This window comes from Lepidothrix coronata, unplaced genomic scaffold (genome assembly GCF_001604755.1).
Source record: "Lepidothrix coronata isolate B3197 unplaced genomic scaffold, Lepidothrix_coronata-1.0 Scaffold20, whole genome shotgun sequence".
Lineage (NCBI taxonomy): Eukaryota > Metazoa > Chordata > Aves > Passeriformes > Pipridae > Lepidothrix > Lepidothrix coronata.
In genome coordinates, this window is record NW_016690200.1 from 1,767,599 (window position 1) to 1,793,494 (window position 25,896).

A 25,896-nucleotide genomic window follows, 5' to 3' on the forward strand; every position below is an offset into this window, starting at 1 on the left:
TAAGTCCGTGAAATTAACTGCATGCCAAGGTACCCTTTGGCCTTGTTGGTCTCATTGACTAAATGAGAGTCTGAAGAGTAGACTCCATGCAGAAAATTTCATTGTTCCATTCTACAGACCCTGTTCGCTGTCATGGAGAGAAATAGATCCAGTTGGGTGAAATTTATTTCATCCTATTCCAATGTCTAAGATATATTAGATGAATCATGTCCTATAATCGACTAATCCAGGAGTAAAGCTGTGCTTTTGGCTTACATAACAATAGGGGAGGTTTAAAAGTTAGAGCTTGGGACACTGCAAGGATAGAAGAGTTCTCAAGGCATGCCCTGGTCTTTTGAAGGCTGTTTTCCTAAGGAAATAGGGCTTATGCAATTTCATTAACTGTCAATTCCAATAAAATTTGAATACTAGCCAGTATCAACAAAATTGTAGAAAATACAGACCTTGGAGACATTAATCTGTTACAGGTTTCCTTTTGAGGAAAGGAAGGTGGCTCAGTAAAGGAATGAAGAATGAGATTAAAATCCCACTGATAAAGAAAGGCTGAAGAGTGAACTCAGCCACATAGCAGACATCAGAAAATCATCCCTGGAGAAAACCACAGGCAAACAGACTTTGTGGAAAGTCCTTTGCTCAGATGGGCTGTATCACTGTTGTAACCTATCTTATATCAGCTGGAAACTGTCAGATAATGTATCTGCCTTGGAAAAAATAAAATGCCCTGGTCTTATGCAATGTCAGAAAAAAACCAGTCAAACTGAAACTCAAGTGTCACCTGAGGATAGCCTGTGTTTGACTGACATCAGTGAAAGCTTGGCTCTGGATTCAGTAAACCCTGATTTCACACTTTGTGGCCTTGTTTTAGACAGAAAAGTTACAGGCAGAGCACCACCAAATATTCAGTAGCCTATCCAAACCACTGAGAAATCCTTAGGTCAGGATTTCTTAGGTCAGAGAAATCCTCTGACACCTTCATATTGTAGATGATGTCTGTTCTACAATCCACTAGGACATACTGAGAACACGCAGCCTGTGATAAAAGTAGGCTGTTACTCAAGTGTTGTCTTCATTTTAATGTTGGAGAGAGGCCATAGGATTTCCCATTTTAAATGTTGTCACCTGTTTTTGCAGGACTCCACTGTTTCCCATGTATATTTTTCATTTCTATGTGGAAAAGGAAAAGACAGAGGATGTTGACCACGCTGATTTTGCTTTCCTGAGAAAAAGGCAGCTGGGCCTGAGCCATGAAGGGAGTGTATTTCACTGCTTGTTGCCAAACAGGGTGTGATAGTCCTAAAAAGCACATTTAATTAAAAACTTAGAGAACTGCACTTCTTTTTCCCTGCAAACTGTCACGTAGCTTAAAGGCCTAGGATTTTGTCAAAGCTATCATTCTGCCCTAGAAAGCGAATTTCAAAATTTCCTCTCAAATTCCTTCACATTTCCATGCTTGTCATCCTTCCTGAAGTCCCCTCTTCCCAAGCACGGTCAGTGAGATCCACAGAATTTGTCCCCAGGCTCAGCAATGCCCTGAGCTGCTGAGCTACTGCTGGAGCAGAGCCACATCCAGGGCTGCTGTTTCCTGATTTTTCTCCTTCCTCAAAGACACCTCTGCAGTTCCTCCCCTGTTATGTAGGGCCCTTTGCCTCCCAGAGCCATGGGGCTGACACATGGGTAACACCACAGCCCTGGGAAGAACAGAGGATCTGCAGAGTGGGTTCTTCACCATCATCTTTCTCTCTGTGAAACAAGCTGTGGGACTGGAAGAATATGCCCTTGAGGGGAGTGCAGCCTGGTTCACAATCTGGCATGTACAATTCCTAACCTACTTTTTTTCCCATGCACCTGGTCTTGTGGTTTCTCAGCTCACATTTTTCAATCACTGCTTGACAGGAGAATTTGGGGCAATTATCACAGAATAACATTCACTGCATGCCTGCTGCCATGTGGATAGTTCTGCTGGATTTCCTGTGGTCAGTAGAAATGTTGGCAAACATGGAATTTCTCCCTGATCAAAGCCAGAAAGTGCAGGCAAACAATGAAATCCATACCTCTGGTTCAGTTTCGTTAACAAATACAACTAGTGACTCTTGGCCAGTTCCTGAATTCTTTAATGGGATTATTATTCATTCATGCTGGCCTCGGTGAAATTTAGGAAACAAGTATTAATCTTAGATTGCAATGAGAATTGTAATAACAAGAAAGCTTGTTATTACAAGGCACACAGGCCACACAGAAAGAATATCCAGCCCTGGCCCTCCCAAAATAAATCAGATCTAACTCCTCCCGGAGTGAGGCAGGAGTACATCCCTACAGCGGACTGTACCTTCCAAGAAATAATAAACCTTTACACAAACATCCATGCAAAACATTTTTAACTCTTCCTTGACTGAAACTCTGTCTGTCTCCAGTAAGCAATGAAAGGAGCACAGTTAAGACCAAGATTCATCCTGCTTAGCTTTAGGCTTTAAAGTTGCTGAAGTTAGGGTTGTTTTCACCCTAAGCTCCTGCTTTGCACAGTGGAGGCAGCATCTGTAGAAAGCATTTTATCCCACCCAGGACAGGAATTGCCATCCATCTATTGTAAAGGAAACCAAAGAGAGAACCTCACTTTAGATGTCTAAAACTCTAGGAATGAGGAGTCCAAAACTTCTCTGGGAAGCCTGTTCCAGTGCCTCACCATCTTCATAGTGAAGAATTTCTTATCTCTATCTAATGTAAATCTGGTCCTTCTCATTCAAAGCCATTCTCCCTTGTCCTATCACTACATGCCCTCCTAAAAAGTCCTTCTCCAGCTTTCTTGTAGATCTTTCATCATGCCTTATATAACATGTGGCCATATGTAAGAATATAGGACAAAGTTTGTACAGGTTTAGGAAGACGTGAATTGCTGAGATTATTCATCCTGGTCTTTCTTCTTCTTTGTCATGATGTCTGAGATTTGGCACCACAGAGCAACTCCTTGCAGAAGAGTCACAGACATGGAGTATACTTTATCCTGCCACCCACCTGGGCCTTCATCTGACACCAGGCATACTGATGCAGAACACCAGCATTGTTCAAGATATTCTTAAATAGGGCCTGTGTCTTTCCTTCCCTTCATTAGCAAGGAATTCTCCCCTCTCACTATCAGACCATGAATTATTCTGGCAGAGGTATTGAGCACCAGGCTGGGTGGATTGCAGATTCAGTTCTGTGGCTGATCTGTGGGGAAATGCTATTTACTGTCAGCACAGAAAAGAACAAAGACAAAGCCCGTGTTAGAGAAGGCTGTTTCCTGTGTCCTGAACCTTGCAGGGCAGAAGGTGCCACACCACAGGAGGCAAGGTCCCCAGGGTGTCCTGAAACAATTGGTGAATGGAGTCACAATGGGCCATCAAACTGTGTGGCTTTACCCAGAATACAGTCCCTTGTCTTCTTTCATTATTTGTGCTAAGTACCTCTCTAAATTTTGAGTTAAGCAGTGTTGCCATAGCAATGGCCATTTACAGTGAGAGAAGGCAACGAATGTGTTGGGGGAGTGAGGTTCTGGCTCTTTACATAAAAATATATGTTTGCATGTAGATACACTGCTGTGGAGTTACATGAAAGGAGTCAAGTAAAAACCAGATCTGAGGCATGGACAGGTGGCATGGAATAAGGAGAAGCTTGCTGCAGATTGCAGTTGTTTGTTCCAGGATACACCTGCAAAGATCTGAGTTCTTAAGAGAAATGAGTTTGAGTGGTAACTGACTTACATTTCATTTCGTAGCAGCAGAAGTCACTCCTTTGGTCAGGACAAGGCATGTTTGTTACTGCCTGCATGAGATAAATCTTTGCAGAAACAGGAAAATCTCTGGTTTATTTTCATTAAAAATAACCCTTGCTGCTAGCTCTTTAACAGGAAATGCTTTTCAGCAGTCTACTCCCACTGTTTATACAAGTTTATTTGCCAGGGCACAGGCTGACAAAAAGTCAATAAATAATGCAGGCATTGTATTACCCCATTTCAGGTTCACTTCTAACATTTTTCTGCACTCATAGCAATAGCATTTCTGGTGGTTACAGCTGGACAGATTCAGAACTTCTGAGGGTTATTCCTTCACTTTCTGCCACCACTCTGCAGGGTGAGAAAACTTTACAAGCTTAAATACCTACAGGTAGGGCAAGATCCTGCCCACGTCCCTGAGCCTATTTCCCCAAGGACTTTGGCAGAGGTTAGTCTTCCTCTGACTAAATTTGGCTTCTAAGTGGAGTTAGGTGTCACCTTGACCAGCAAGTGCAGATAGTGCCTGAAGTTAAGTGTTTTGGGAATTCTCAGCCTGAGAGTGAGATTTAGATCCCCATAGCACTAACTGATGCAGAAGAGCAGAAAGTTTGCATCACTGGCTGGGACCTGAATTCTGTCAAAGTCCCACAGTAGACTGATTGTTAATGGCCTTTTTAAAGTCATTAATTCATAGCAGGGCATCCAAGTTTGAAAAATGTAGCCATAAACCTCTGCAGTATACCTTGTCCCTCCATGAACCCAGACAGGGTCACAGATCAGAATTAAACATTTCTGGGTTCCTGTAAGAGTACAACATTTAAGGTTTGAAAATAATTTGGGGCCCAAAAGAGAGACGTAAATGTGAATATTTTTGAAGTATATCTCTGTATTTGCTTGTTTCTCGGTAAGTAGAAAGCACCAGCTCTTTCCCTATCAGTGACATTACATGCATCTAAGGGCACTCTGGGTGCATGGCAGGTCTGAGAGACTGAGGATATTGCTTCCATCACACTTCCAGTGGTAGTTTCTGGCAGAGGTAAGGCAGCCTTGTACCTTTCTTTGCCAAATGAAAAAGAAAAATGCATCAGTCAGCAAACCCCATAGGTTTCAGTAATTTACTGATTTACAACAGCTGCAAATCAAGTTCTGTAAAATTTTTAGACCAATCCAGTTCACATAAATAGCTGAGGAAAGCTCTTGTTTCCAGTAAACTTCTGTGACTTTTGTGATTAAAACTATAAAGGCAGTAAGCACAATTCACAATCAATTATGTTTTATTAATGTTTTTTTAATACACACCACAGCTCAGTAATCATGAAGCTGTTCAACAATGTTGTTCTAAAATCAGCTAATAGCAGGATGTAATTTGTGGCCGTCTCTGCTCACTTACAAAACACTTGCTCTGTTAATTGTGATTTCACACTCCACTGAATGCTGTAGCCTGGAGGCAACATTCATGTGATGGAAGAGTTACCAGTCTGGGCTCTGGTGGGGAGGAGGGGAGAGGAAAGGATCATTTCAAGAGAGGCTACTGTTGGTAAATTTTTAATCCTTTTGTGTTAAAAAAAAAAAGAAAAAAAACCAAAACCACAAAAACCTAATAAAAGCAGCTAAGCAGTAAAAAGCTACAATATGCTGCTAAACAATTCTTTCCTTAAAAACCTGAACACTCTTTCCATGTTTTGATCGCTTTCTGTTGTTTTGTGTTGTTACCAAGATCACAAAAAAACAGGTGGCCAGGAGGTGAAACCCTGTCTATGCAATCAGGTACCTACCTTGACCTCATGATGTAGATGCTCAGTGAACCAGTCTGCATAAAGCAAGTGCCTCCATTTTCATTAGAAATATTTCTTTGCCTTTGGGGGTCCCAGAGACACCTGGTGTCTTTCTTAAACCAGAATAGGCAGGAGATTCTCCTGGTGGAGGTCAAAGGTGGCTAAAATGTTGCCATATGTTGGTGTGTAAATTAGGCAGATCAAATCTCATCAGTGAACGGTCAGTGGTGATGAGACAAGCACTCAGCCCTGCACAGCCACAGGCAAAGAAACAGCTCCTGCTCTAAAGTGCTTGCTGTGGATATGTCAGAGGGAGAAATATTGCCTTGATCGACAAATGAGAAGAGCCATCTTAACTTGGAAAATTTCCCACTGAGTGTTAGGTACTGCTGTGGCAAACTGGGAGATACAGCTCAGACCAGACAGGGATGGGAGCACCAACCTGGGAGGGCTTTTATTTGACTTATCACTAAGTTAGGGCAGGAAGAAGGAGTCACAGAGGGGGCTTTGCCCACTGCTGGCCATCACCTTTGCTATTCCGTTTTCTCCTATCCTGACCAATGATGCAGAGAGCACCAAGCCAGGTGCTGCTCCTTGGGGATCCAGGCCAGGATTGCATCCCATCAGAGCAGACCGGGTGGCAGCAGAAGTCATCCCACACAGAGACAGAGGAGAGAAAGGGTGCACACTCTGCTGCTCTGTGGGGCCAGTGTGACTCTGAGGCTGGCTGTGCTGGCAGCCAGATTGAGCCCCAGCAGAAGCCATAGCGAGAAAGGACTCTCTACCCTCCACATATGCAGAGGCTCAGACATATTTTGGCCATGTTGCTGCAATGTCAGGGAAACATCTTGGCAGAGGAGCGATGAGAGTGAAATCTGACAGCTCACGCTGATGCCATTTGGAGTGAGCCAAGAATGCCCAGGCAGAGCACCTCGGCTGGAGCACAGAGGGAGACTCACAGGGAGATCCAGCCTCAAGGAAAACCCTGCAGGTGCTGCAGAGAGCTGAGAAGAGATTAGAGGCGCTAGGCAGAAATGATCTCTGCAAGGGCAGAAAACAACAGATGCTTAAGAATCAATTTAAAGGGAAAGGCTAAATACGTATCTAAAGACTAAATGCACAGATACTCCCTAGGGGGGCTATACTTTGGTTGGTGTTAATATCACTTAGTTAAGCCTCAATTGCATTAAGCACAACTGTTAAAGCTTCTCTTAGCTAAATGTTTCATCCCAGGACATGACTCTGAAAACATCATGGTTCACTTTGGGCAAGACTACTTTGCACTTGTGCCTTTACCACTCTCACCCAACACTTAACATTGCTGACCTTAGCATGGTGAAGGTACCCCCACATCACCTAGTAGGAATAATTGCTGTGACATCCACAGGTCACAGAAGCCAGCTGCTCCTTTGTCCTCAAAGTCTTTATACTCCCATTTTTCCTCTTCTGCGTCTTTCTGGGACCACACATGGAGACTGAGACTAAAGTTGACTAACATGCAATCAATAAGCAGACAGCACTTGCCGCCTGTTTGTTGCCGTCTCTGCTGGTGGGCTTTCAGCAGTCGCCAGTGCCTGGAAGAAATAAGCAGATGGACAAAAAGCAGTAGGATTCAGCTCAATCCAAAGAAGACAGACGGGAAGATGGTGAGACTTTCAAAGGTCTAACCCTGCATTACATCAAGATCATTACACCACAAATTGTCCAGATGGCACGAAGCCTCGGGCTCATGGCTAGTCTTCTCAATACACTTGAATGTACTTATTGTCAAAGTATGGAGAAACTCTTAACGAGTTAGGAGCCTGCACAGCCTGACCCAGATCTCCAGCTCTGATGGTCTGCCCATTGTGGCTCTCTCTCCTGAGATCAAATTCACTTTAGAAGGACTCAGCCAGTGCCAAATGCATTCATGTAATTTAACAGGTAACAAATACCTGTATTTCCACACCACATTAATGTCTGGTGATCTTCAGGGTCTCCTTGTTCCTCACCAGGCTAAATTAATACGTCTAGTTCTATTCTATAGAGATATTTAATATCCAGAAACTTAAGGAGTAGCACGTCAGAGACATCTGTTTTCCTGCATGATTAATATTTTAAATTCTCTTTTTTTTGAAACAGGATCATAGATCTCTGATGAGAGGGCTGGGCATCTGTTGTATGTTGACACTGTAGAAAACATAAAGCATCCTTGTTGATGCTAACACAGTACAAACATTAACACAGTGTTCTGATTTTTTCTTCTTGTTCTGAAGTAACAGAATATAAGTTTTTATTTTAAGACCGATGATCTACTTCTGCACTGACATATCATCTCTTGCTTTATATGTCTTTATACTGAAATTGCCCCTAAATTTTTAGGGCTTTTCAAACTCTTCTACAATATGCTAGGCATGGTATGAACTTGTATGGCTTGTAGTCTCATGCTGCTGGGAGTGGTAGTTGTATTAATTAGTGTTTTTCGTGTATGGATTTCCAACATGAAATGAAAGGTACAAAATCACCCAATTGGAAAGCCATTTTTGTCATTTTTCACAACAAAATGAAAAAAAATCCTATATATAACAGCCAACAATTGAAATTTAAAGTACTTTGATTCATTTGCAGCAAATTTATGTGTTAGCATCTTATTAACATTCATGAACAAACTTCTCCATTTCCACAGAGGAAATTTACTTGTCTTCCATACCTTACCTTTCTGCAACTTTTTCCTGCTTTGTTTTGTTTTGGTTTTTCCTTTACGTCCTGATTTAAGCTATCAGATTTCAGCCAGACAGAATCAGGATGTGAGCAATTTGTGTACCTGGCACATAGCTGTCACTATAATTCTTGGGTTCCTTTACAAATATTTCTCTTCCAAAGGTGATGGCATCCCTAATTCTAATTGGTGAGGAGACTCAAGCTTGTCTATCACTTTTTTCCAATGAAATAAGACATATTTCAGTGCAATTCTCATCAGGCATTAAGGTAAAGTTCTGGCAGAACACACATAAACATGATAAATGTGTTGGATGAGCTTCTTATGTCAGTCATGAAAGATGAACCAGAATTTTGAGCTGAAATTGAAATTGTTTTAGAAATCTGCTTCCCTAGGATAAAATTTGTAGGGCATAGCAAGGGCTCAGGGAAAGATACTTCTCTTATGGGATGACCTTGGAGAAAGATCTATTGATGAAAATATAATCTTCAATGTTGTAAAATGCCGCAGGAGCACAGGTGTGGGAACCTCTTCTTTGACCTTATACTGAGCATGGTTCTTCTCCAAAGAAAGCTTACAAAGGATGGCAGGTGATACCACGTTAACATATGGCTCCAGGCATCATAATGTTACATTATAGTCTTGGGTAATGCTGTATAAACTCATGACTGCCAGGGTGGAGCCACCCACAATAAAGATTAAACATAATCTTCTCCAGCACCAACATCAGCTCTTGTTGCATCCTTTGTCAGGAAGCTACATGAACAGATGAGCCCCTCAAAATATGTGAAGGAGAACAAATGTGGGGGAATTCAGGATATAGCACATGGTAAGGAAGAGAGAAAATCTCTCCAGAGTTTTAGCTCAGTAGATTGTCCCATTTGTTAGCTAATGGTGTTGAAAAATAGCTGGGAGATCTGAAGTGCCTCAGCTCTCAGTAAGGTTTCCTATTCTATCCTTATAAGTGGAAAATTGGAAAGTACATGGCTGCTGGATGCTGAATTGCCAGTGCCAAGCACTGGTGATATGCTGGAAGGTATCAACAAAGTTATCATTGATGTATAAGCAATGATTTCGATTTATAAGTCATCTGGATAAATGAGAGATTCAACTGCAATTCTTTTTGGATTTTGGTACCTACTAGAAAAATAGACTGAAAACACTTAGTGTGTTAAGAATTCATCTCTGAACCAACAGCACAGGTGGACCTACTCTGTGAGCTGCAGACAGAAAATCTGCAGAGGACAGAGCTGTTATGTGAGTCTGGAAGACAGATTTAGTTTTGGAGATTATATCAGTGGGATACTAAATGCAGAAACCCCAGACATCATCTTTCTCATTCCAGTTTGCCTTCACAGGAACAGAAATGTGCCAATCCTTAGTAAATAAGCAAACTTACACCAAGAAATAGTAAATTTGTGTAATCAACTTTTCACATGCACAGAAATAGTCCACGAAAACTGATGATTCAAACCTAGAGGGAATGGGATTTCCAATGAGAGCAGCACAGCTGCTATTTTACACAAATAAGTGAGTTGCTTTTACTGAGGGAAGTGCTGACTGTGTCCCCCAAGGGCAGAGGTAGCTTTCCCCTGTGGACTTTTGATGGTGGAAAGAGAAGGGGCTCCAAAGTGCCAAATTAAGGTGTTTCACAAGCTGAGTACTGCTGACTAAAGTTCACATAGGGCAGCTAGCAGACACCCTCTGATTCAAACACAGAAACTTTTCTCCTTCAGCCTATTTATTTCTCATTTTGGTATTTGGATGACTTCAACACCCGGACCCTACTTCTATTTCCACCAAAGTCTATAGGGTTGGAATGTACATATTTTTAATATTAAAAGAACGGCTAAAACAACACAACTTTACCTGTAGCTGATGTTAAAACTTTAAATATAAATAAAAATTAAAGAATTGCAGCTTGATCAACAGGTACTTCTTTTTGAAATGTCCCAGAAACATGCTTTTAGTAGAAGAGGGTACTGCAAAACTGAATTGGAGTGGTCACCATAGTGAGAACACTTCTAATAGGAAATAGCAAGTGGCACCTTCATCATGTTTAAGGGGAGTAATATGGGCTGTATCAGCCCAGAATAGGTACAAAATATTTCTATATATAGTCGTGAGTTATGCAAGCTGCAGAGAAAACATGTGGGAGGTGCATGCCAGAGAGAGCAGAAGAGGAACTGAGCTCCTAGCCCATCTTTGTGATCTGCTTTAAAATAGTCTTCCTTCTTCACATCGAGCTGTCTGTTTAGTGTCACCATAGTGATGCTGCTCACTGGCCACCCAAATCTGCCTCATAGCTTCCTTCAGGAGTCCCAGCACTGAGAAATCCTGGAAGCATCCCTCCCTCACAGCCCAAAGGGGAAACCTCTCCTGACAAATCAGCCTTTGCATTAATACCTTCACTCCCCAACCTCTGCTCAGCATCCCTGGTCATCAGCAGGACACTGCGATGCACTATACAGTGCACAGGCTACCAAGGCAGAGGGAGAAAAGCACATTTGATACCCTAAGCTGTGTTTTTGGCAACTGTGTCCCATTCATAAACATAGGATTTGAACACAGAAAGTAGGATTGTCGTGTTTTCCTGGGAAGCAGTACTCTATATCCATGGGGTCTCCCTACAGTCTCAAAGCTCCTGTGAAAAAGCTTCACAGGCATTGCCTTGTGAGGAGGGTAAGACAATTGATGTGGTTAGGTGGCCCCCACCCATGGGCATCCCTTACCAAGCAGTGTCCCTTTATTCCCAGATAGAGCAGGATCATGGGGATGCATGTTCTGTGTTCTCCAACTCAGGTGGGGTTCCCACTGTCTCCTCCTTTCATATCCCTGGACACTTTCAGACCAGTGCTGTCAACACAAAGTGGCAATGAATAAACAGAGTAATGGTCATACCTATTCCCAATCCTTGCCTTCTCTGATTGCCCCTTGACTTCTACAGGGACTGATCCTCTGCTGTGCCATCACTGATTCCATTTTTGCTCACTAGTACCACTGTAACAAGCTTAAGTGATAGTGATAGAAATAGAAATCCTTTGTGTTCTTTGCAGGGGAAATAAGTTCTCTATGTGCAGTGTTGAAATAATTTTTGCTACCTTTTTAACCTTTCTTGCTGATGTATCAGAGAGACACAGAGTCCTGAGACAGAGGAGATGCAAGGTGCAGGGTGATACCATTTGCAGAAACTCCTATGAAGGAGTCAAGGGGATGAGGACATTCTCCCTGTAGCTCTGTCCCAGGACAGTTTCAGAAAACCTTATAGAGAACCCCATTTACAAGCCTTTTCCTTGGGTAACTCAGTTGTTCCTGGTAGCGTTGAAGGGCTGTTGAAAGCAGATTGTTTTAATATGACCTTATAAAAGACTGTCATAAAAGCCAGAAAGAGCAGTGGGAAACAAGGGAGGTTTATTTTTTAGGTATCAGAGGAGCACTGGAAAAGATCAAAGTTTGATTCTTGGATGTTCTGATAACCTTAGGTAAATCACTCAGGAACAGGCTTGGAAAAGACACCGGCTTGTTTAGGAAGTTTTTCGGAGTCAGTGCCTCGGTGGGAACCAGAGGGTTCAGGGCATGGTTGAAAGCACGTTTTTCAATTCCTAAAGGGAAACAGAGACCTTTCCAAAGTTTGATAGTGATTGTGAGTGCTGAGCGAATCATACTCTGCATTTAGAATCTTCTGAGAATTTTATTTCATCTTTCTGTGTCTCTTTTTCCCCCAAGTGAAAATCAGGGAAAACAAATATTTTTACAGTGTTATAAGGATAAATGTGTGAATATTTGCTGATACAGTGACAGCAGAAACCATAGAAGTAAAAAAGATGGATATTGCATTAAAAAAAATCCCAAGTCCTGTTTTTATCCAAATGGTGGATAAGTGATGAAAACAATGGAAGTCAGCTCAGCTGAATTATTAACAACACAGCCATTTATGTGACATATGTCACCTTTTTGTCTGGTAATGATTTCCAGTGGGATAATATCACCATTTTAGATGCCCTGTATAAACTTGAATAATATTTGGTAAATTATAGTACTAAGTTTGATACAGAAAGTACTGCTGAATACAGTCAACATCATTACTTCTCTTAACATTACCAGAAAATATATTTTCTGGACCTGTTTAATAAAAACACAGGTGATAAGCAAACTAGCTCACTTTGGGATAAGGAAGCTTGTTTTCTGTTGTCATATTGCTTATTTCTGAATGGAAAATTCTGCTGAGAGAGTCTGCAGCTCAGACTACTACAATAGGAGAGAGAGACCTTTAACAGTGCATCTGAACCATTACTTATTTATGAGAGAACAATGTTGGAATAAATATGAATAAAAAGCTCTCCTTTCACACAATTTGGTACAGCAACATGGAAATTGTACTAGGATAAACAGCTGCCTTGCAATAAGTGTATTCATCCATTAGTCAGTGTTAAATCTTAATTGTTGCTTATTTCAATTTCTTTGTGCTAAGTGTTTCTAAATTATAAATAACTCTGCAACTCTAATAATAGTACATACTCTGTTAAGGAAAAAGTAAGTACAGAAGTGAATTATTGAAGTGATCTATTTAACTATTACCACACAATTTATCTCAGGATTGGGAGATCAAAAGGCAGCCACTTTGACATATTTGAAGAGATATTGGCAAGGAGTCTATGGGCAAGTCATGCATCTTTGTTGTATAAATAGACTTCATGTATGTGTGTTTATTTACAAAATTGTTACAACATTATCTTCACTCTGAGGCTTGATTTTTCTCCTTTTAAGGTCATTGGCAAACTGTCCTGACCTTAGTGAGAGTAAAATCATGTCCTAAGTACATGCATCGCTGCTGTGTCCTCCCTTTGATCCGAGCACTGAACTGTGATTAACATTAAAGAGAGCAAGTCCAGCCATAAGCATTTTCATGCCCTGAGCAAGCATCAAACACGAGACTCCTCCTTGTCACATCTCTTCTTTTTCTCTTTCATGTCTCTCTTATTTATTTATGTATTTACCTTAATTTGCTTGCAAGAGTGTCTTTTTTGCCTTAAGGAAGGGTGGTTTCATGATTAAGGCATCTCACATCTTCATGTCTCCTTATGCCTTTTCTAATTCCTTCTATCTCTTCTTTAGAGGTCCAGTGGAAAGACTTGGCTTGTTCTTCACTGGCTTGTGGGACAGCACTTTATGTTTGGCAATGGATCAGAAGGACTGAAGAGCACTTCTGCTCCCACCAGTGTTTCTTGGAGCTGCTAAAACAGGACCAATGAAGATGTTGACCAGACTCCAAGTCCTTGCGCTAGCTTTTTTTTCCAAAGGAGTTTTCCTTTCCCTAAGTGACCACAGCTTTGTAAGGAAGGAAATTAAGATAGAAGGAGACCTGGTCTTAGGTGGTTTATTCCCAATCAAGGAGAAAGGCACTGGGATAGAAGAATGTGGGAGAATCAATGAAGACCGAGGCATCCAGCGCTTGGAGGCCATGCTGTTTGCTATTGATGAAATCAACAAGGACAACTACTTGCTTCCGGGAATTAAGCTTGGAGTTCACATCTTGGACACGTGTTCCAGGGATACATATGCCTTAGAACAGTCTTTGGAGTTTGTCAGGGCATCTTTGACTAAAGTGGATGAAACAGAGTATATGTGCCCTGACGGCTCATATGCCATCCAGGAGAATTTGCCGTTGCTCATTGCAGGAGTCATAGGCGGTTCCTATAGCAGCGTCTCCATACAGGTAAGTCACAGGAGCACCATCAGGTGAGAATTGTTCATCTGCAGTTACAATGAGAGAACCACTGCTTATGTAAGTTTGTCAATAAAGCAAGTCTAAGCTTGATCACTTTACCCTAAGGGTCAATCCAGCAGATGATTTTTACTGAATTTATATTAGTTTGACTCACTCTTCAAAACACTTGCTGTAGTTCAAACCTCTGGCAGCTGTCCACTTCCTCTGGTTATGGTGTATCCTGAGGGTATCCAAAGTTTCCAAAAGTCTTGGTATTTATTTTGAACTTTGCATTTCCTGACACTTTTAAAACTCTTAAGTGCAGATCTCTGCTTTCTCATCAATTATAAGTGATACCACCTATGTTTCTGAATATATGTGTGCCTGCCATGCTGCATGAATGCAACAGTTGTTATTTAAACAATCTAGATTTAAAATAAAAGAATAAATCCTTATCTTACTTCCATTCACTCAAGGCTCAGTTTTGGGACTATCGCTGTTTAATATCTTTATGATAATCTGGATGAGGGCATCGAGGACATTCTCAGTAAGCTGGTGGATGACAATAAGGTGGGTGAGAATGTTCATCTGCTGAAGGACAGGAAGGCTCTGCTGAGGTATCTGGACAGGCTGGGTCAATGGACTGAGGCCAGAGGTATGAGGTTCAACAAGGTCAAGTGCCAGGTCCTGCACTTGGGTCGCAACAACCCCCTGCAGCACTACAGGCTGGGGACAGTGGGTGGAAAGCTGCCCGGCAGAAAAGGAACTGGGGATGCTGTTCAACAACTGGTGGAACATGACCCAGAATGTGCCCAGGTGGCCAAGAAGGAAAATGGCATCAGTAGAGTTACAGCTGAGGAAATGGCAAAAATATTTCATTCCCTCCCAGAAACCCTGAGGGAGTCAGGCAGGCCTGTGGCATCTTGCACGACATCTGTCAATCTGTCCCTTTGAAGCCAGTCTCTGGCAATCACTGATCTAAGAATAAATACATATCTAAGGCAGTAGACTGGATGCAGAGCACATTGAATGTAATAATACAGTGTTTATAGATGATTCATATTCCAAAATCTTTGGTTTGGAGCAGCTGTCCAGTGGAAATTGGAAGTCCTGATAAGAGACTTTCTCATTCAGTATATGTAAAAATGGCAGTGTAGGTGTATGCCTATCTGTACGTCATTCAATATTTTCAAAACTTATGAAGGATAATGAAACAATAGTTATAGTTACTAATACTCTATGATCTGTACAGCTTCCCTATAGTTGCCAATAGTTGTTCAAACATAAGATCTGTAAAACAGTTCTTCAGAAAGATAAAAAAATAGTTTTACAAATCTTTCAACATGAGCATTTTCCAGCTAGAAAAGAAGTATTCAGTTGCTTGTTTTCCATTGGCATAGATTATGTTGGCCCTCCTTCAGTTTCTCTTTTCTAGCTTTCCCCTAGATTTCACACTATCTAGGAAAGATGTAATTAAGCCATTCACTCCTGTTGCTCATCCTGTTAAGTTAGCCAGTCACAACTTCTATTTCACAAGAAAATTCTTGTCAACAATAATAGACATTGAAGAGTCAAGCCTGAAGTTGTAAGGACTTTGAAACATTAAAGCCAGGCATTTTGGTGCCATGCCAGAAGAAGAGACTACCCAATTTCAGAGCCACTCACCTCTGCAGAGTAGCTCCAGTAATAACTGGAATTGCACCGCTTCTGAAAGTGAAAATACTTCATCAGGTGTGTGTACAAGACTCAGCATCTTCATTCTCTGTGTTCTCAAGCAGCACTCAGGATGCTGGATGTTTCCAGATGTAGCCCTGTCAAACATTTCTCTTTTGCTCAGGGCTGTAAACACCATACAGTCCACAGTGCAGTTTCTTAGCCTTGAAATAAAACATGCTGAGTTCTTCAGACAAAAATTATTTCTGGCTTTTTCTTTCCTTCTGTGAATTTTTCTTTATATTTCAATACATTTTCTTCCCCTCCTGTCACCCTCCCTCTCCTGTTTTTTTGTCTGGACAGCTGTCTGCCAAATCACTTTATGATGCTCCTGCTGTCAGATTTCTACTTCTTTCATTATCCTTCCACTAAGGAAAAAAGAATTTGCTGGTAATTCAGCAATGAACACCTTCCCCACTGAGTCAGTATGTGCGATAGGCATTTTTCGCAGAGTCTAAAAACAACAAGAGAATGCAGAATGCTTAATTATTTTCTGGTCTGACTAGGCTATTACCATTAATGATGATCTGGATAATTAGTTTTTAGATGTTGTGTTTGAATTAGCAGTGAGCCCAATCTGTACAGCATTTGATCTCTCAAAACTCAAGCCAGGATTCTCTGTCAATGGAAAAGCTCGTGATAAAATAAAAAATAAAAAAGCAGTTTTCATGAAATAAAATTCTGACTTGAGCTGAATCTGGGATCAGGAGGAGAATGCTTCAAAATTTGGAGGGCATTTCTTTTGGGTTCATGGGTTTTCATCTGAGGCAGGTTATCCACTCTTTCCTAGTTTACAACAGAAATTTCAAATGTTTTTTCCTTGGAGATGTTCAGTGACATTGTAAAAAGGATAAAAGAAAAACAGTGTTCATTTTCAAAGGAGCACCTGCATAGCCAATCCCAATGCCATATTTAAAATACTTAGGTCAGTTCTTGTCAGGAATGTGCTTGCAGAAGCAGGAATGCAATTATTCAAATGCTGGATTTGTTCTTCTCTGTTTCTGAAAACTAGATTCATCTTCTGAAAATGAAGACTGGGGTCCATTCCCTGCAGTTATCTTTTAGAAAAATTAAGATATTACTTTAAGTGGGCTGGGCTTTCAATTTCCTTATCCTCTATATTCATGTATATGTAAGATTTTTTATGCTACCAGCTCACAAGACCTCCAGATCACGGCAATGAAAGTTATTTCCAAGTTAGAGCCTCATCCAGTAAAAATGGCAGAAAAGAAACCGGTGCCCAGCTGTCTTCTCTTCAATTCTTTGCTGTGTCTCAAGTAATCTCTAACAAAACCACTGGAGAAGGTTTAACGGTACATTACCACTATCACAAAAGCTAAGGCCACTCCATGAGTGACCATCTGGCATGAAATTCAGAGTGTGTACTCATTTACTGGCAGTCTTTTTCTGGCTGTCATTTCTCCTTAGCCACAAAAGTCTGCCAAAGACTCACGGAGCCTGAAAGCTAATCACATCCATTTCCTTCCTCCAAAGATAAACCATCTTTCAAACAGAGTCTTAATGACAGCTTGTGGCTTCCATAACCACTGAAAATAGCGCAAAATCCTTAGAAGAACTACACGCAAAAAAACCTCCCAGAACATATGGGGCTCTGTCCCACTGTGCATGGACCCAGCGGGGATATGGGCAGGAGAAAAGTGCAGGGGGCTGCAGGGGTTCACCAGGAACTCCAGTTCACACACACCATTTGTGCTCTGCTTATGGAGGAGCTTTGCATTCAACTGTGCAACAACAGCCTCTCCTGATTTTGTGCTTGAAAACTAAGCCAAATCCTTATTAAAAGATCTACTCTGTGAGACTGACCACCTACTACTAGCATTTAAGCCACACGTGCCCTTGCCAACTTCCATGTGTCTCCTTTAAACTCTCTCCCTCCTTTATCTTTGTTGTGCCTCTCTCTCTGCTACCTCTCAGCCAGATCCTTGCTGTTTGTTCCTCTTTTGTTTCTTCTATTCCACATTCAGAAACTGAACAGCCACTAGGTCGCGATTTGCAAAGTGCCCAAAGAGCACTGGATATTTCTTTCCTAGAGATTTCAAAGGACTGAGAGTACCTCCCTCTGGCTGGCTTCTTTGAAAATCCCAGTGTAACTGATTCCTTTGTAGTCCTTTTGATTTGGGTTTGGGATTTATTTTTTTCTTCAAAGTGACCATTTTCTCCTTTTGCCAAGGGGGAAATTACACGACTTTACAGGGATGGATAAGTAACCGCTGAGATCACAGGTGCGAAGGAAGAAGCCCTACCAAAGAATCATAGAATTATGAAGATTTGAAAAGACCTCTAAGTTCATCAACTCGAACCATTAGCCCACCACTAAACCATGTTCTCAAGTGCTACATCTACAGATTTTTTGAACACTTCCAGGGATGGTGATTCCACTACCTGACCATCCTTTCAGTGATGAAATTTTTCATAATGTCTAACATAAACATCCCCTGGAACAACTTGAGGCCCTTTCCTTTTGTCCTATCACTTGTTACCTGAGAGAAGAAAATGAACCCCACCTGTCTACCACCTCCTTTCAGGAGGTGTAGTGAGCAATAAAGTGAGCAATTGTAGGGAGCAATAAAGTGTGCCGAGGATGTAACTACAAGAGAAGTAGACAAAAATAAGAACTATCTAAGGACATCTGAGCATCACCTACACTCATTCTAACCCTTCTGACCAGGACTTACACATCAGTTAATGAGTCTGGAATAACCATATTTATCAATGATAGCTTTTTGAACTCCAGAAGCAATTTCATGCTTTTGGAACCATCAATCCCAGTTTTAGTATTTTTTCTGATCTTTTGTTAATGTGACATGAGTCACTCACAATCAGGTTTATGAGGTCTCTGAGAACAGTTGCACTCCTCATGCAAAGCAAAGCCTTCTGCACAGGTCTCTTCTCAAGGTGCCAGCTTAGTACTCAGCTTACTTCAACAGTTAATGCTGTGTGGAGGCAGAGTGCATATGTGACAGCTCACTGTGCCATCCCCTGCAGGAAAATAAGAAAAAAAATTTCCAAAAAATTCTTCTCTCAAAGCACATTTCTCTGCATGCCCTCCCTAGTTTACTTTTTATTATACAGGACAGACACGCATATAAGAAGAAATTCCCAGTTCCTCTGCAGAAATTGTAGATGTTATTGTGACATCCTTATTACTGACATTCGTTTCAGAGATGCAGTTATTTCACAGTTTAAACACTGTTTCTCTGCGTGTTACAGCTATTGACTCTCCTGCAAATATTTCACTATATTTTTCCCAGCTTCATTGCCTAAATTTTCAGAAGAGCAAAGCTAAAGGCAGTGTTGCCTTCTTCCCTCTCCCTGCTAATAAAAAGTGCCAGACAATTTTTGTTTGATAATGAATTATCTTCTTCTGAGTTACCTTTTGGAAGGAATTTTGTTAAGGAACATTACTTATGAACTAGGAGACAGTCTTCTTAATACCAAAGAGTGAGAAAGCTGATGAAAATCACTGCTTCAGTCCTGCAACGTGCACAAGACAGACTGGGACTCCTAATTAACCTCACAGCATCTGGCTTCATTCCTTGCAACTGATCTTTTGTTGATTTAAAGAACTGGGATATTGGCATTCCCAGTTAATTCCTGGGGCCAGAGCTTGAAGTCCAGCTGAAGCCAAATGGGTGTTTTCTGCTGTACATCATGTCACAGCCTCTGTGACACTGCCTTTCATAGTGCTTGTTATAATATCCCAAACACAGCACCCACAGCCTTAAATGGGGTGATGTTCTACCACGATAAAGGTTTTTCAATTCTGAAATCAGCTTAAGGTCCTAATTTCCCTTTGAAAACAAATCAGAATTTGAAATGAATTTTTTTTTGGGGGGGTCTGAGCTGGGCAGCTACATTTGCATCACTGAACTCTCACTCCCTAATACTCCCAAACTACATTAGTATGTCAGAAGGGCCCAGACTGAGTCACACCGGGTCACACTGTCCCCAGGCAGGAACCATGCCTTTGAGCCTACTAAATCCCAAGAAAACAGGGAAAGTTATGGTGGAGCCAATCTCTTCAGTATTTCTCATATTTATTGCCAGTGATGCAATCTGGCAGCATGGTAGGCTCACGGACTGCTGGGCATTATCTGCAGAAACATAGCCGGTAGATAGATGGAGTTATTTCTATTTATTCTCATTGGACCACATCTGAAATGCTATGTCCAACTTTAGGCCCCTCAATAAAAGGATGATTCAATAAATAGGGATATGATCATGGGGAGGAGAATCTGAAGCACATACCCTACTGACTGTTTAGCCTGGAGAAGAGAAGGTTTGGTGGAAATCTGGTATGAGCTTATTTGTGTTCCTGAGGTTTATTCTCAGGAACACAAAGAAAATGCTTTTATTGACATGATGCATGATAAGAGGACAGAAAAAAATAGTTATAGATTGAAAGAAGGGATATTCTAACTTGACGAAAAGTGTACAAAGCAGGAGTTGGGATCATGGGGAGGCTGCACAGGCCAATGGAGGCAGGTGACTGGAGAGATACCTCATTTTGTCTTTACATTAGGTTTATGCCCACCGTCTATCACACACCCACATCCCAGCCCATTCAGAACCAGTGTTTCTTTCCTGCCTTTCAAAAATGGTGCTTTCTGCCAAAATTTTGGTATATATTTGGATTTAATAAACAAGAAGAATTTAAATAAGAGAAAACCCCTGTATTATTTATGGAATGAATGCTTTAGCTGTAGTTTGACCTCCAACTGCCCAAATAATAGCAAAAAGCTGACAATGTATACCATCACTTAGGAACTATATGCAACATACACTGGCAGCAGTACATGTTTCTTCAAAGCAAGAGCTCAGCCTCTGTGTTATAGCAATGATCTAAACATTAGGAAATCTCTGGGAAATGGCTTTGCCATGGTCTTGCTGTGGGAATCCAGACAAAAAACTTAGAAATAGAAAGACTTTCCCAGGAGACCAAAGGCAGCCATGGAATCTCCATAAGGACAGATTGCAGCTCAGAGAGGTAGGGATTTCTCCAGTTTCTCCATAGAGACAAACCTCCTTTACCTCAATCCTATTCTGCTCTTCAGGCTAATTTATTGTCTGTTCAAAACAGGCACAGGAGCTCTTGCCTGTCTCAAAGGAGCTCTATGAAATTAAATTCATTAAGCCATGTTAAGTCTCATGAGATTCTCGCATGGTTAAATTTCAGGAGAGTAGAGAGCACTGTCATCTAACAAGGGGCCTCCTCTGTCCAACAAATGTGCGATACACACTTGTGTGCTGTGTTAAGAAACCCAATCTGTTCTAGCACTTTTGAGATTTAACTTTTTTCCGAAATGTTTCTTGTGTTCTTCAGTCCCATACACATTTAAACAATTCGTGTAGCAGTCTCTTGGCCATTAAAAAGGAAAATTTTAATAAAAACATTAGAATAAATCCTACTGCCACCAAAAAAAGTCCTATGAACGCTAGGCAAAATGTTCAATGAGATTCAGTAAATCATAAGACAGACCAAGACTACTAGGACATGAGGGTGTTACCTCTCTGTCCCCATTTACCATCAGGACTCCTGAATGGCCAGAAATACACTCAGAAACCAGGTTTGTGTGTTTGATGGCTGTACCTAATTCATGGCTTCTTGCAGGTGCTTATTATGAAGCCATTTTCAGTGTTATAAACAAGATTGGCAATTTCCCACAAGCATTCATCCTGTCCCTGGTGCTCAGAGAAGTATAATTTACAGATGCGGTTCCAGTGCTAGCAGAGGGACATCAGTATCCCCTGGCACTGCCCTGGTCACTCCATTTGCAGGATTTGCTGGGGCACTATGTCCCTATGGAGGGACGTGGCTCACACTGGACTTCCTGCCATGCTCATGTTGGGCAGCAAATTACCCACCATCCCAGCAGATGGGTGAGAGCCAGGTTTGCCTGGGAATTGGACACCTCACCACAGGACAGTGGGTGCACTAATAAACCCAGCAACGTGAGGGCAAATAAAGGTTTCCCATCACAGTGAATGCTGACTATGTCAACACACTTTGTTCACGGCAAGCTGTGCAAAGCGACTGTTCTGGTTTGCAGATGCAGAACATCCAGCGTTATTTTCAAAGGTATCTGCAAAACGCACCAGTTTTGACAGTAAAAAAAACCTTGAGTGCCAGCATATGGATTTCAGGCATTAATTGCATGCACCATGACTTGAATTAAATTGCTGCCTGGAGCTTTGCCAAAAAAGGTTATTTCACTTAGCAAATGCCGGATGTACACTGCAGTTTTGAAGTTGTGGCACACATCCCAAGGCAGCATGGAGCTACGGTGGAGGTGTGCCTCAAGTGATTCAATCTCACTGCACATAACTCTGATTTACATTACACTGTCCTCTGCTACACTGAATCTACTACACAAAGTCTTAGATATCAGCTCCTCTCCAGAATATGTTACCTGTGCTGTTATCTAGTTGGTCACTTAATCAGGATCTCATTTTCAGAATCAGATATTCAGATCAGCATGGAAATGTCTGGAAAAAGGGACTGTCCTGAAACCAATTACATCAGCTAAGTTCCTGAGGCTTGAGCTCTTTTGGTAAATTAGTCCCGAAAATCAAGAAACTACAACATTCCAGAAAATCCCCAGCTTGAGAATTTCAAGAAGAGTGTCCTGATCAGAATTAATAACAGATACAACTTCACTGAACTCCATGAGCAATCATAGTTCTCAAGGATGATTGGGTCACTATCCTCTATAATTAATCAGACTTTCTTATATTTTATAATTTTTAGTCTATGAAAAACTACCATCTGGACAGCTTTGCAGAGAAGAGTATTACAGCAAACAGCTATAAACACACAAAAACTTCTCCCTGGAGCACAGGAATCAGAACTGCAGCAGTTTGCAGGGACCCTAGAATTATAGTGACCTCCAAGGCTGGGGGCCCCTGTGTAAACTGGGAGTGTAGTTGCTTCCCTGTATATGGATGCTTTTGCAGCTTAGACTAAAAGAAAAGCAAAACAACAACAACAACAACAAAAATAACCACACAAACAAACAATAAAGAAGCTGCTATATTTGTTAGGAGCATCTTTCTGTGAACTGAAGGCTTGTCTACACACTGAACAGCATTGCTTGAGCTGGAAAATGGACTTCTTTAGCCAATTTGAGGGCAAAAATGCAGAATGATATGTGTGCATATCCTCATTATGGTTTAGCTAAAATAAAATATTTCTGCTAGAATAAACTGTGACAAGAATAGCAATTCCAGCCCACACAGTTCTGCAAGAAATGTTCCATAATAGTTACACAGAGGACATTCTTATTACCAAATCAGAATGCTCTTGTTGAGAGAGGACATGTGAACCAAATCATGTGGATGTGTCAGCATGTAGTCAAAGATAAAAAGCCACAGAGACTCAACAATTCTCAAAGCACCCATTGTACCTTGGTGACAAAACAAGCCTCTCTGCCCATCCTGTTGCTTTAAAGCTGTTCATTTACATCACCACGATGGAAATTAAATCCCACACTTCCAGTATAAGGCATTTTAATGTGTGTTACTACCTAGCAGGGAGGTTAAGGACACATTGGCAGCTTTCTGAGGGATGGTAACTTGTTCAGCCACAGCACTTCCCATCCTGTACCCACTGGTAAAACCACAGAGCATTATGTAAAGCTCCCTTCTGAGAAGTGTAGAGAACCACTCAGCGGTTTGTTTGTTTTGTAAAGGACTTCAGCTACCACAAACACAGCTGAGATGCCAGGACATCCCACCTGCTCTTCCCTGGTGTCCCAGAAGGACAAGGACCTCCTGAAGTCCTCATTTCCATGTGTCCCAGGGGTTGTGAAAGTCGCTGTACATGTATGGTTGGCAGCAGAGTTTGGCCCAGATAAGATTACACCAGTTTGCAGGGTGAGACTGAGCCACAGCAGGATACTAGTCCAGTGTCTGTGTTACAGAAAAAACAGAATCTAAATCTATAAAATCCCAAGTAATACAGTTGTTTTTATTGCTGAAAAGCAATAAAGTTCTTCTGGGTTTTTGGAGTTTTTTTACCAGACTGTCTAATTTGCTACTGACGTCTGAGTCCTCAAAATTTGCCTGTTCCACAACATGTTGTTCAAAACAGTCCTTTGCCTTTGAATTCTCACAGACATAGTCTGTGTTTGGAGAAATATCTGGAGAAAATGATTGGGCAATTTTTATTAATTTTCCCTTAGGAATCTCAAGTACACTACTGCTTTTCAAATGGTTTTGTCAGGCTGTACTCTCATCTTATATTTAATTTACTGGACACAATTTCCAGTGACCAAGGGCAGAACTCCAAAATCTTCCCTTTGTCATTTAAGAAGCTATCAAAGGAAAAAAAATGCCATAGCCGTTCTTGGTTTCTTTCCAGATATGATCAGGAGCTACAGTTCTATGAGAGTAACAGAGTAGATCTGGGAATAAGCATTGGAAATAGCAATGTATGAAAAAAAAAAGAAAGAAAAAAAAAGCACACAAGAAGGGCAAATAGAGATTAATAAAAATTTTTATTATTTATGAAAAACAGTAGGTCAGCATGACATTGTGCAGTACTTGAAGAGTACTAACATGCAACAAATATACCATCTCAGGAGGTCTGCAGTCAGAACATCTCAGAAGAAAGAGTTTAGATGAGTAAAAGCTAGGAGAGCTTGAATAAGTGGGATCAGAAAGTTCTCTGAACGGCTGTCACATCTGTAATATTTACACTAATGGGAAATTTATATCTTATTATGTATTTAGTTATCAAATACAATGAATCTTGGAGAATATGAACAGCAAAGGCATACAAATCCCCAGACCTTAGTAAGGAACACAGACTGAGACTGAAGTGTATTGTCCATTTGTGTCTAATTCTCTGTTGATTTAAACAGACTCAATTTCACAAAAATAAATGTCCTTTACAGTTCCATTAGAACCCAGGGAATTAACTGGGCAGCAGAACAGCTTTTGTGCTTATGCACAGTGCACTGCTCTCACCGGAGTTTATCAACATCCTCTATCAACACCCTCAATCTGTGACTGTCAGAACACATCTTATTAAAAAACACTGTTAATGCCTTTCCCTGGATATTTCTGTCCAATTTTATAAACACCACTCTTTAACAACCTGTGTTTTCTCACTTTCTCTCCAGGTGGCAAATTTGCTCAGACTCTTCCAGATCCCCCAGATAAGCTACGCCTCCACCAGTGCCAAGCTGAGCGACAAATCCCGCTACGACTATTTTGCGCGGACTGTGCCTCCGGACTTCTACCAGGCGAAAGCCATGGCTGAGATCCTGCGGTACTTCAACTGGACTTACGTCTCCACAGTTGCTTCAGAGGGCGACTACGGGGAGACAGGGATCGAAGCCTTTGAGCAGGAAGCTCGCCTGCGCAACATCTGCATCGCCACCTCCGAGAAGGTGGGACGGTCCAACATCAGGAAGTCCTATGATGGCGTGATCAGGGAGCTGCTTCAGAAGCCCAGCGCCAGGGTGGTGGTGCTCTTCATGAGAGCAGATGACTCTCGGGAGCTCATTGCAGCTGCCAACCGTTTCAACGTTTCCTTCACCTGGATTGCCAGCGACGGATGGGGAGCACAGGAGAGTATCGTCAAGGGCAATGAGCGCATCGCTTCTGGGGCGATAACCTTGGAGCTTGCTTCCCATCCAGTTAAAGAGTTTGACAAGTACTTCCAAAGTCTCAGCCCTTACAATAACAGGCGCAACCCCTGGTTCAAGGACTTTTGGGAGCAAAAATTCCAGTGCAATCTGCAGAACCGAAAACCACATAAAAAGGCTTGTGAAAAGCACTTCACCATCAACAGTTCCAACTACGAGCAAGAATCCAAGATCATGTTTGTTGTGAATGCTGTGTATGCAATGGCCCATGCCTTGCATAAAATGCAGAGGACTCTCTGTCCAAATACCACCAAACTCTGTGATGCCATGAAGCATCTGGATGGCAGGAAGTTGTACAAAGATTATCTCCTGAAAGTAAACTTTACAGGTAATAACTTCTCTTTTGGTACATAAAAAATATCGCTGCAATTAATGAAATGCTCATCAGTCACAGTAACAGCTAGCTGAATTCCTGATAGAACTATTATCACAGTTCAGACCAGGGTGGTACCCAGGCAAGGCCACCCCTATCACAAGAAGGCAGAAAGAAGGACAGGAAGCTTGGGGAGAACCCTAAAAAAACAGCTCTATGCTCCTCCTGCTTCCAGCAGAAGGAAGAAGTGAAGGTGGCAACAGCTGGTCTT

General features: G+C 41.5%; 1 protein-coding gene across 4 annotated transcripts in view; it reads left to right on the plus strand.

Moving 5' to 3' along the window:
- GRM3 (glutamate metabotropic receptor 3) overlaps positions 1–25,896 on the plus strand; it is a 103,463-nt gene that overhangs the window by 44,898 nt on the left and 32,669 nt on the right. For all 4 annotated transcript variants that reach the window (XM_017807847.1, XM_017807850.1, XM_017807848.1 and 1 more), the window contains 2 exons: positions 13,337–13,937; positions 24,785–25,640. In XM_017807847.1, coding sequence (XP_017663336.1) covers positions 13,470–13,937; positions 24,785–25,640 — 1,324 coding nt within the window. In that variant the 5' untranslated portion in view covers positions 13,337–13,469. The remainder of the gene's footprint in view (positions 1–13,336; positions 13,938–24,784; positions 25,641–25,896) is intronic.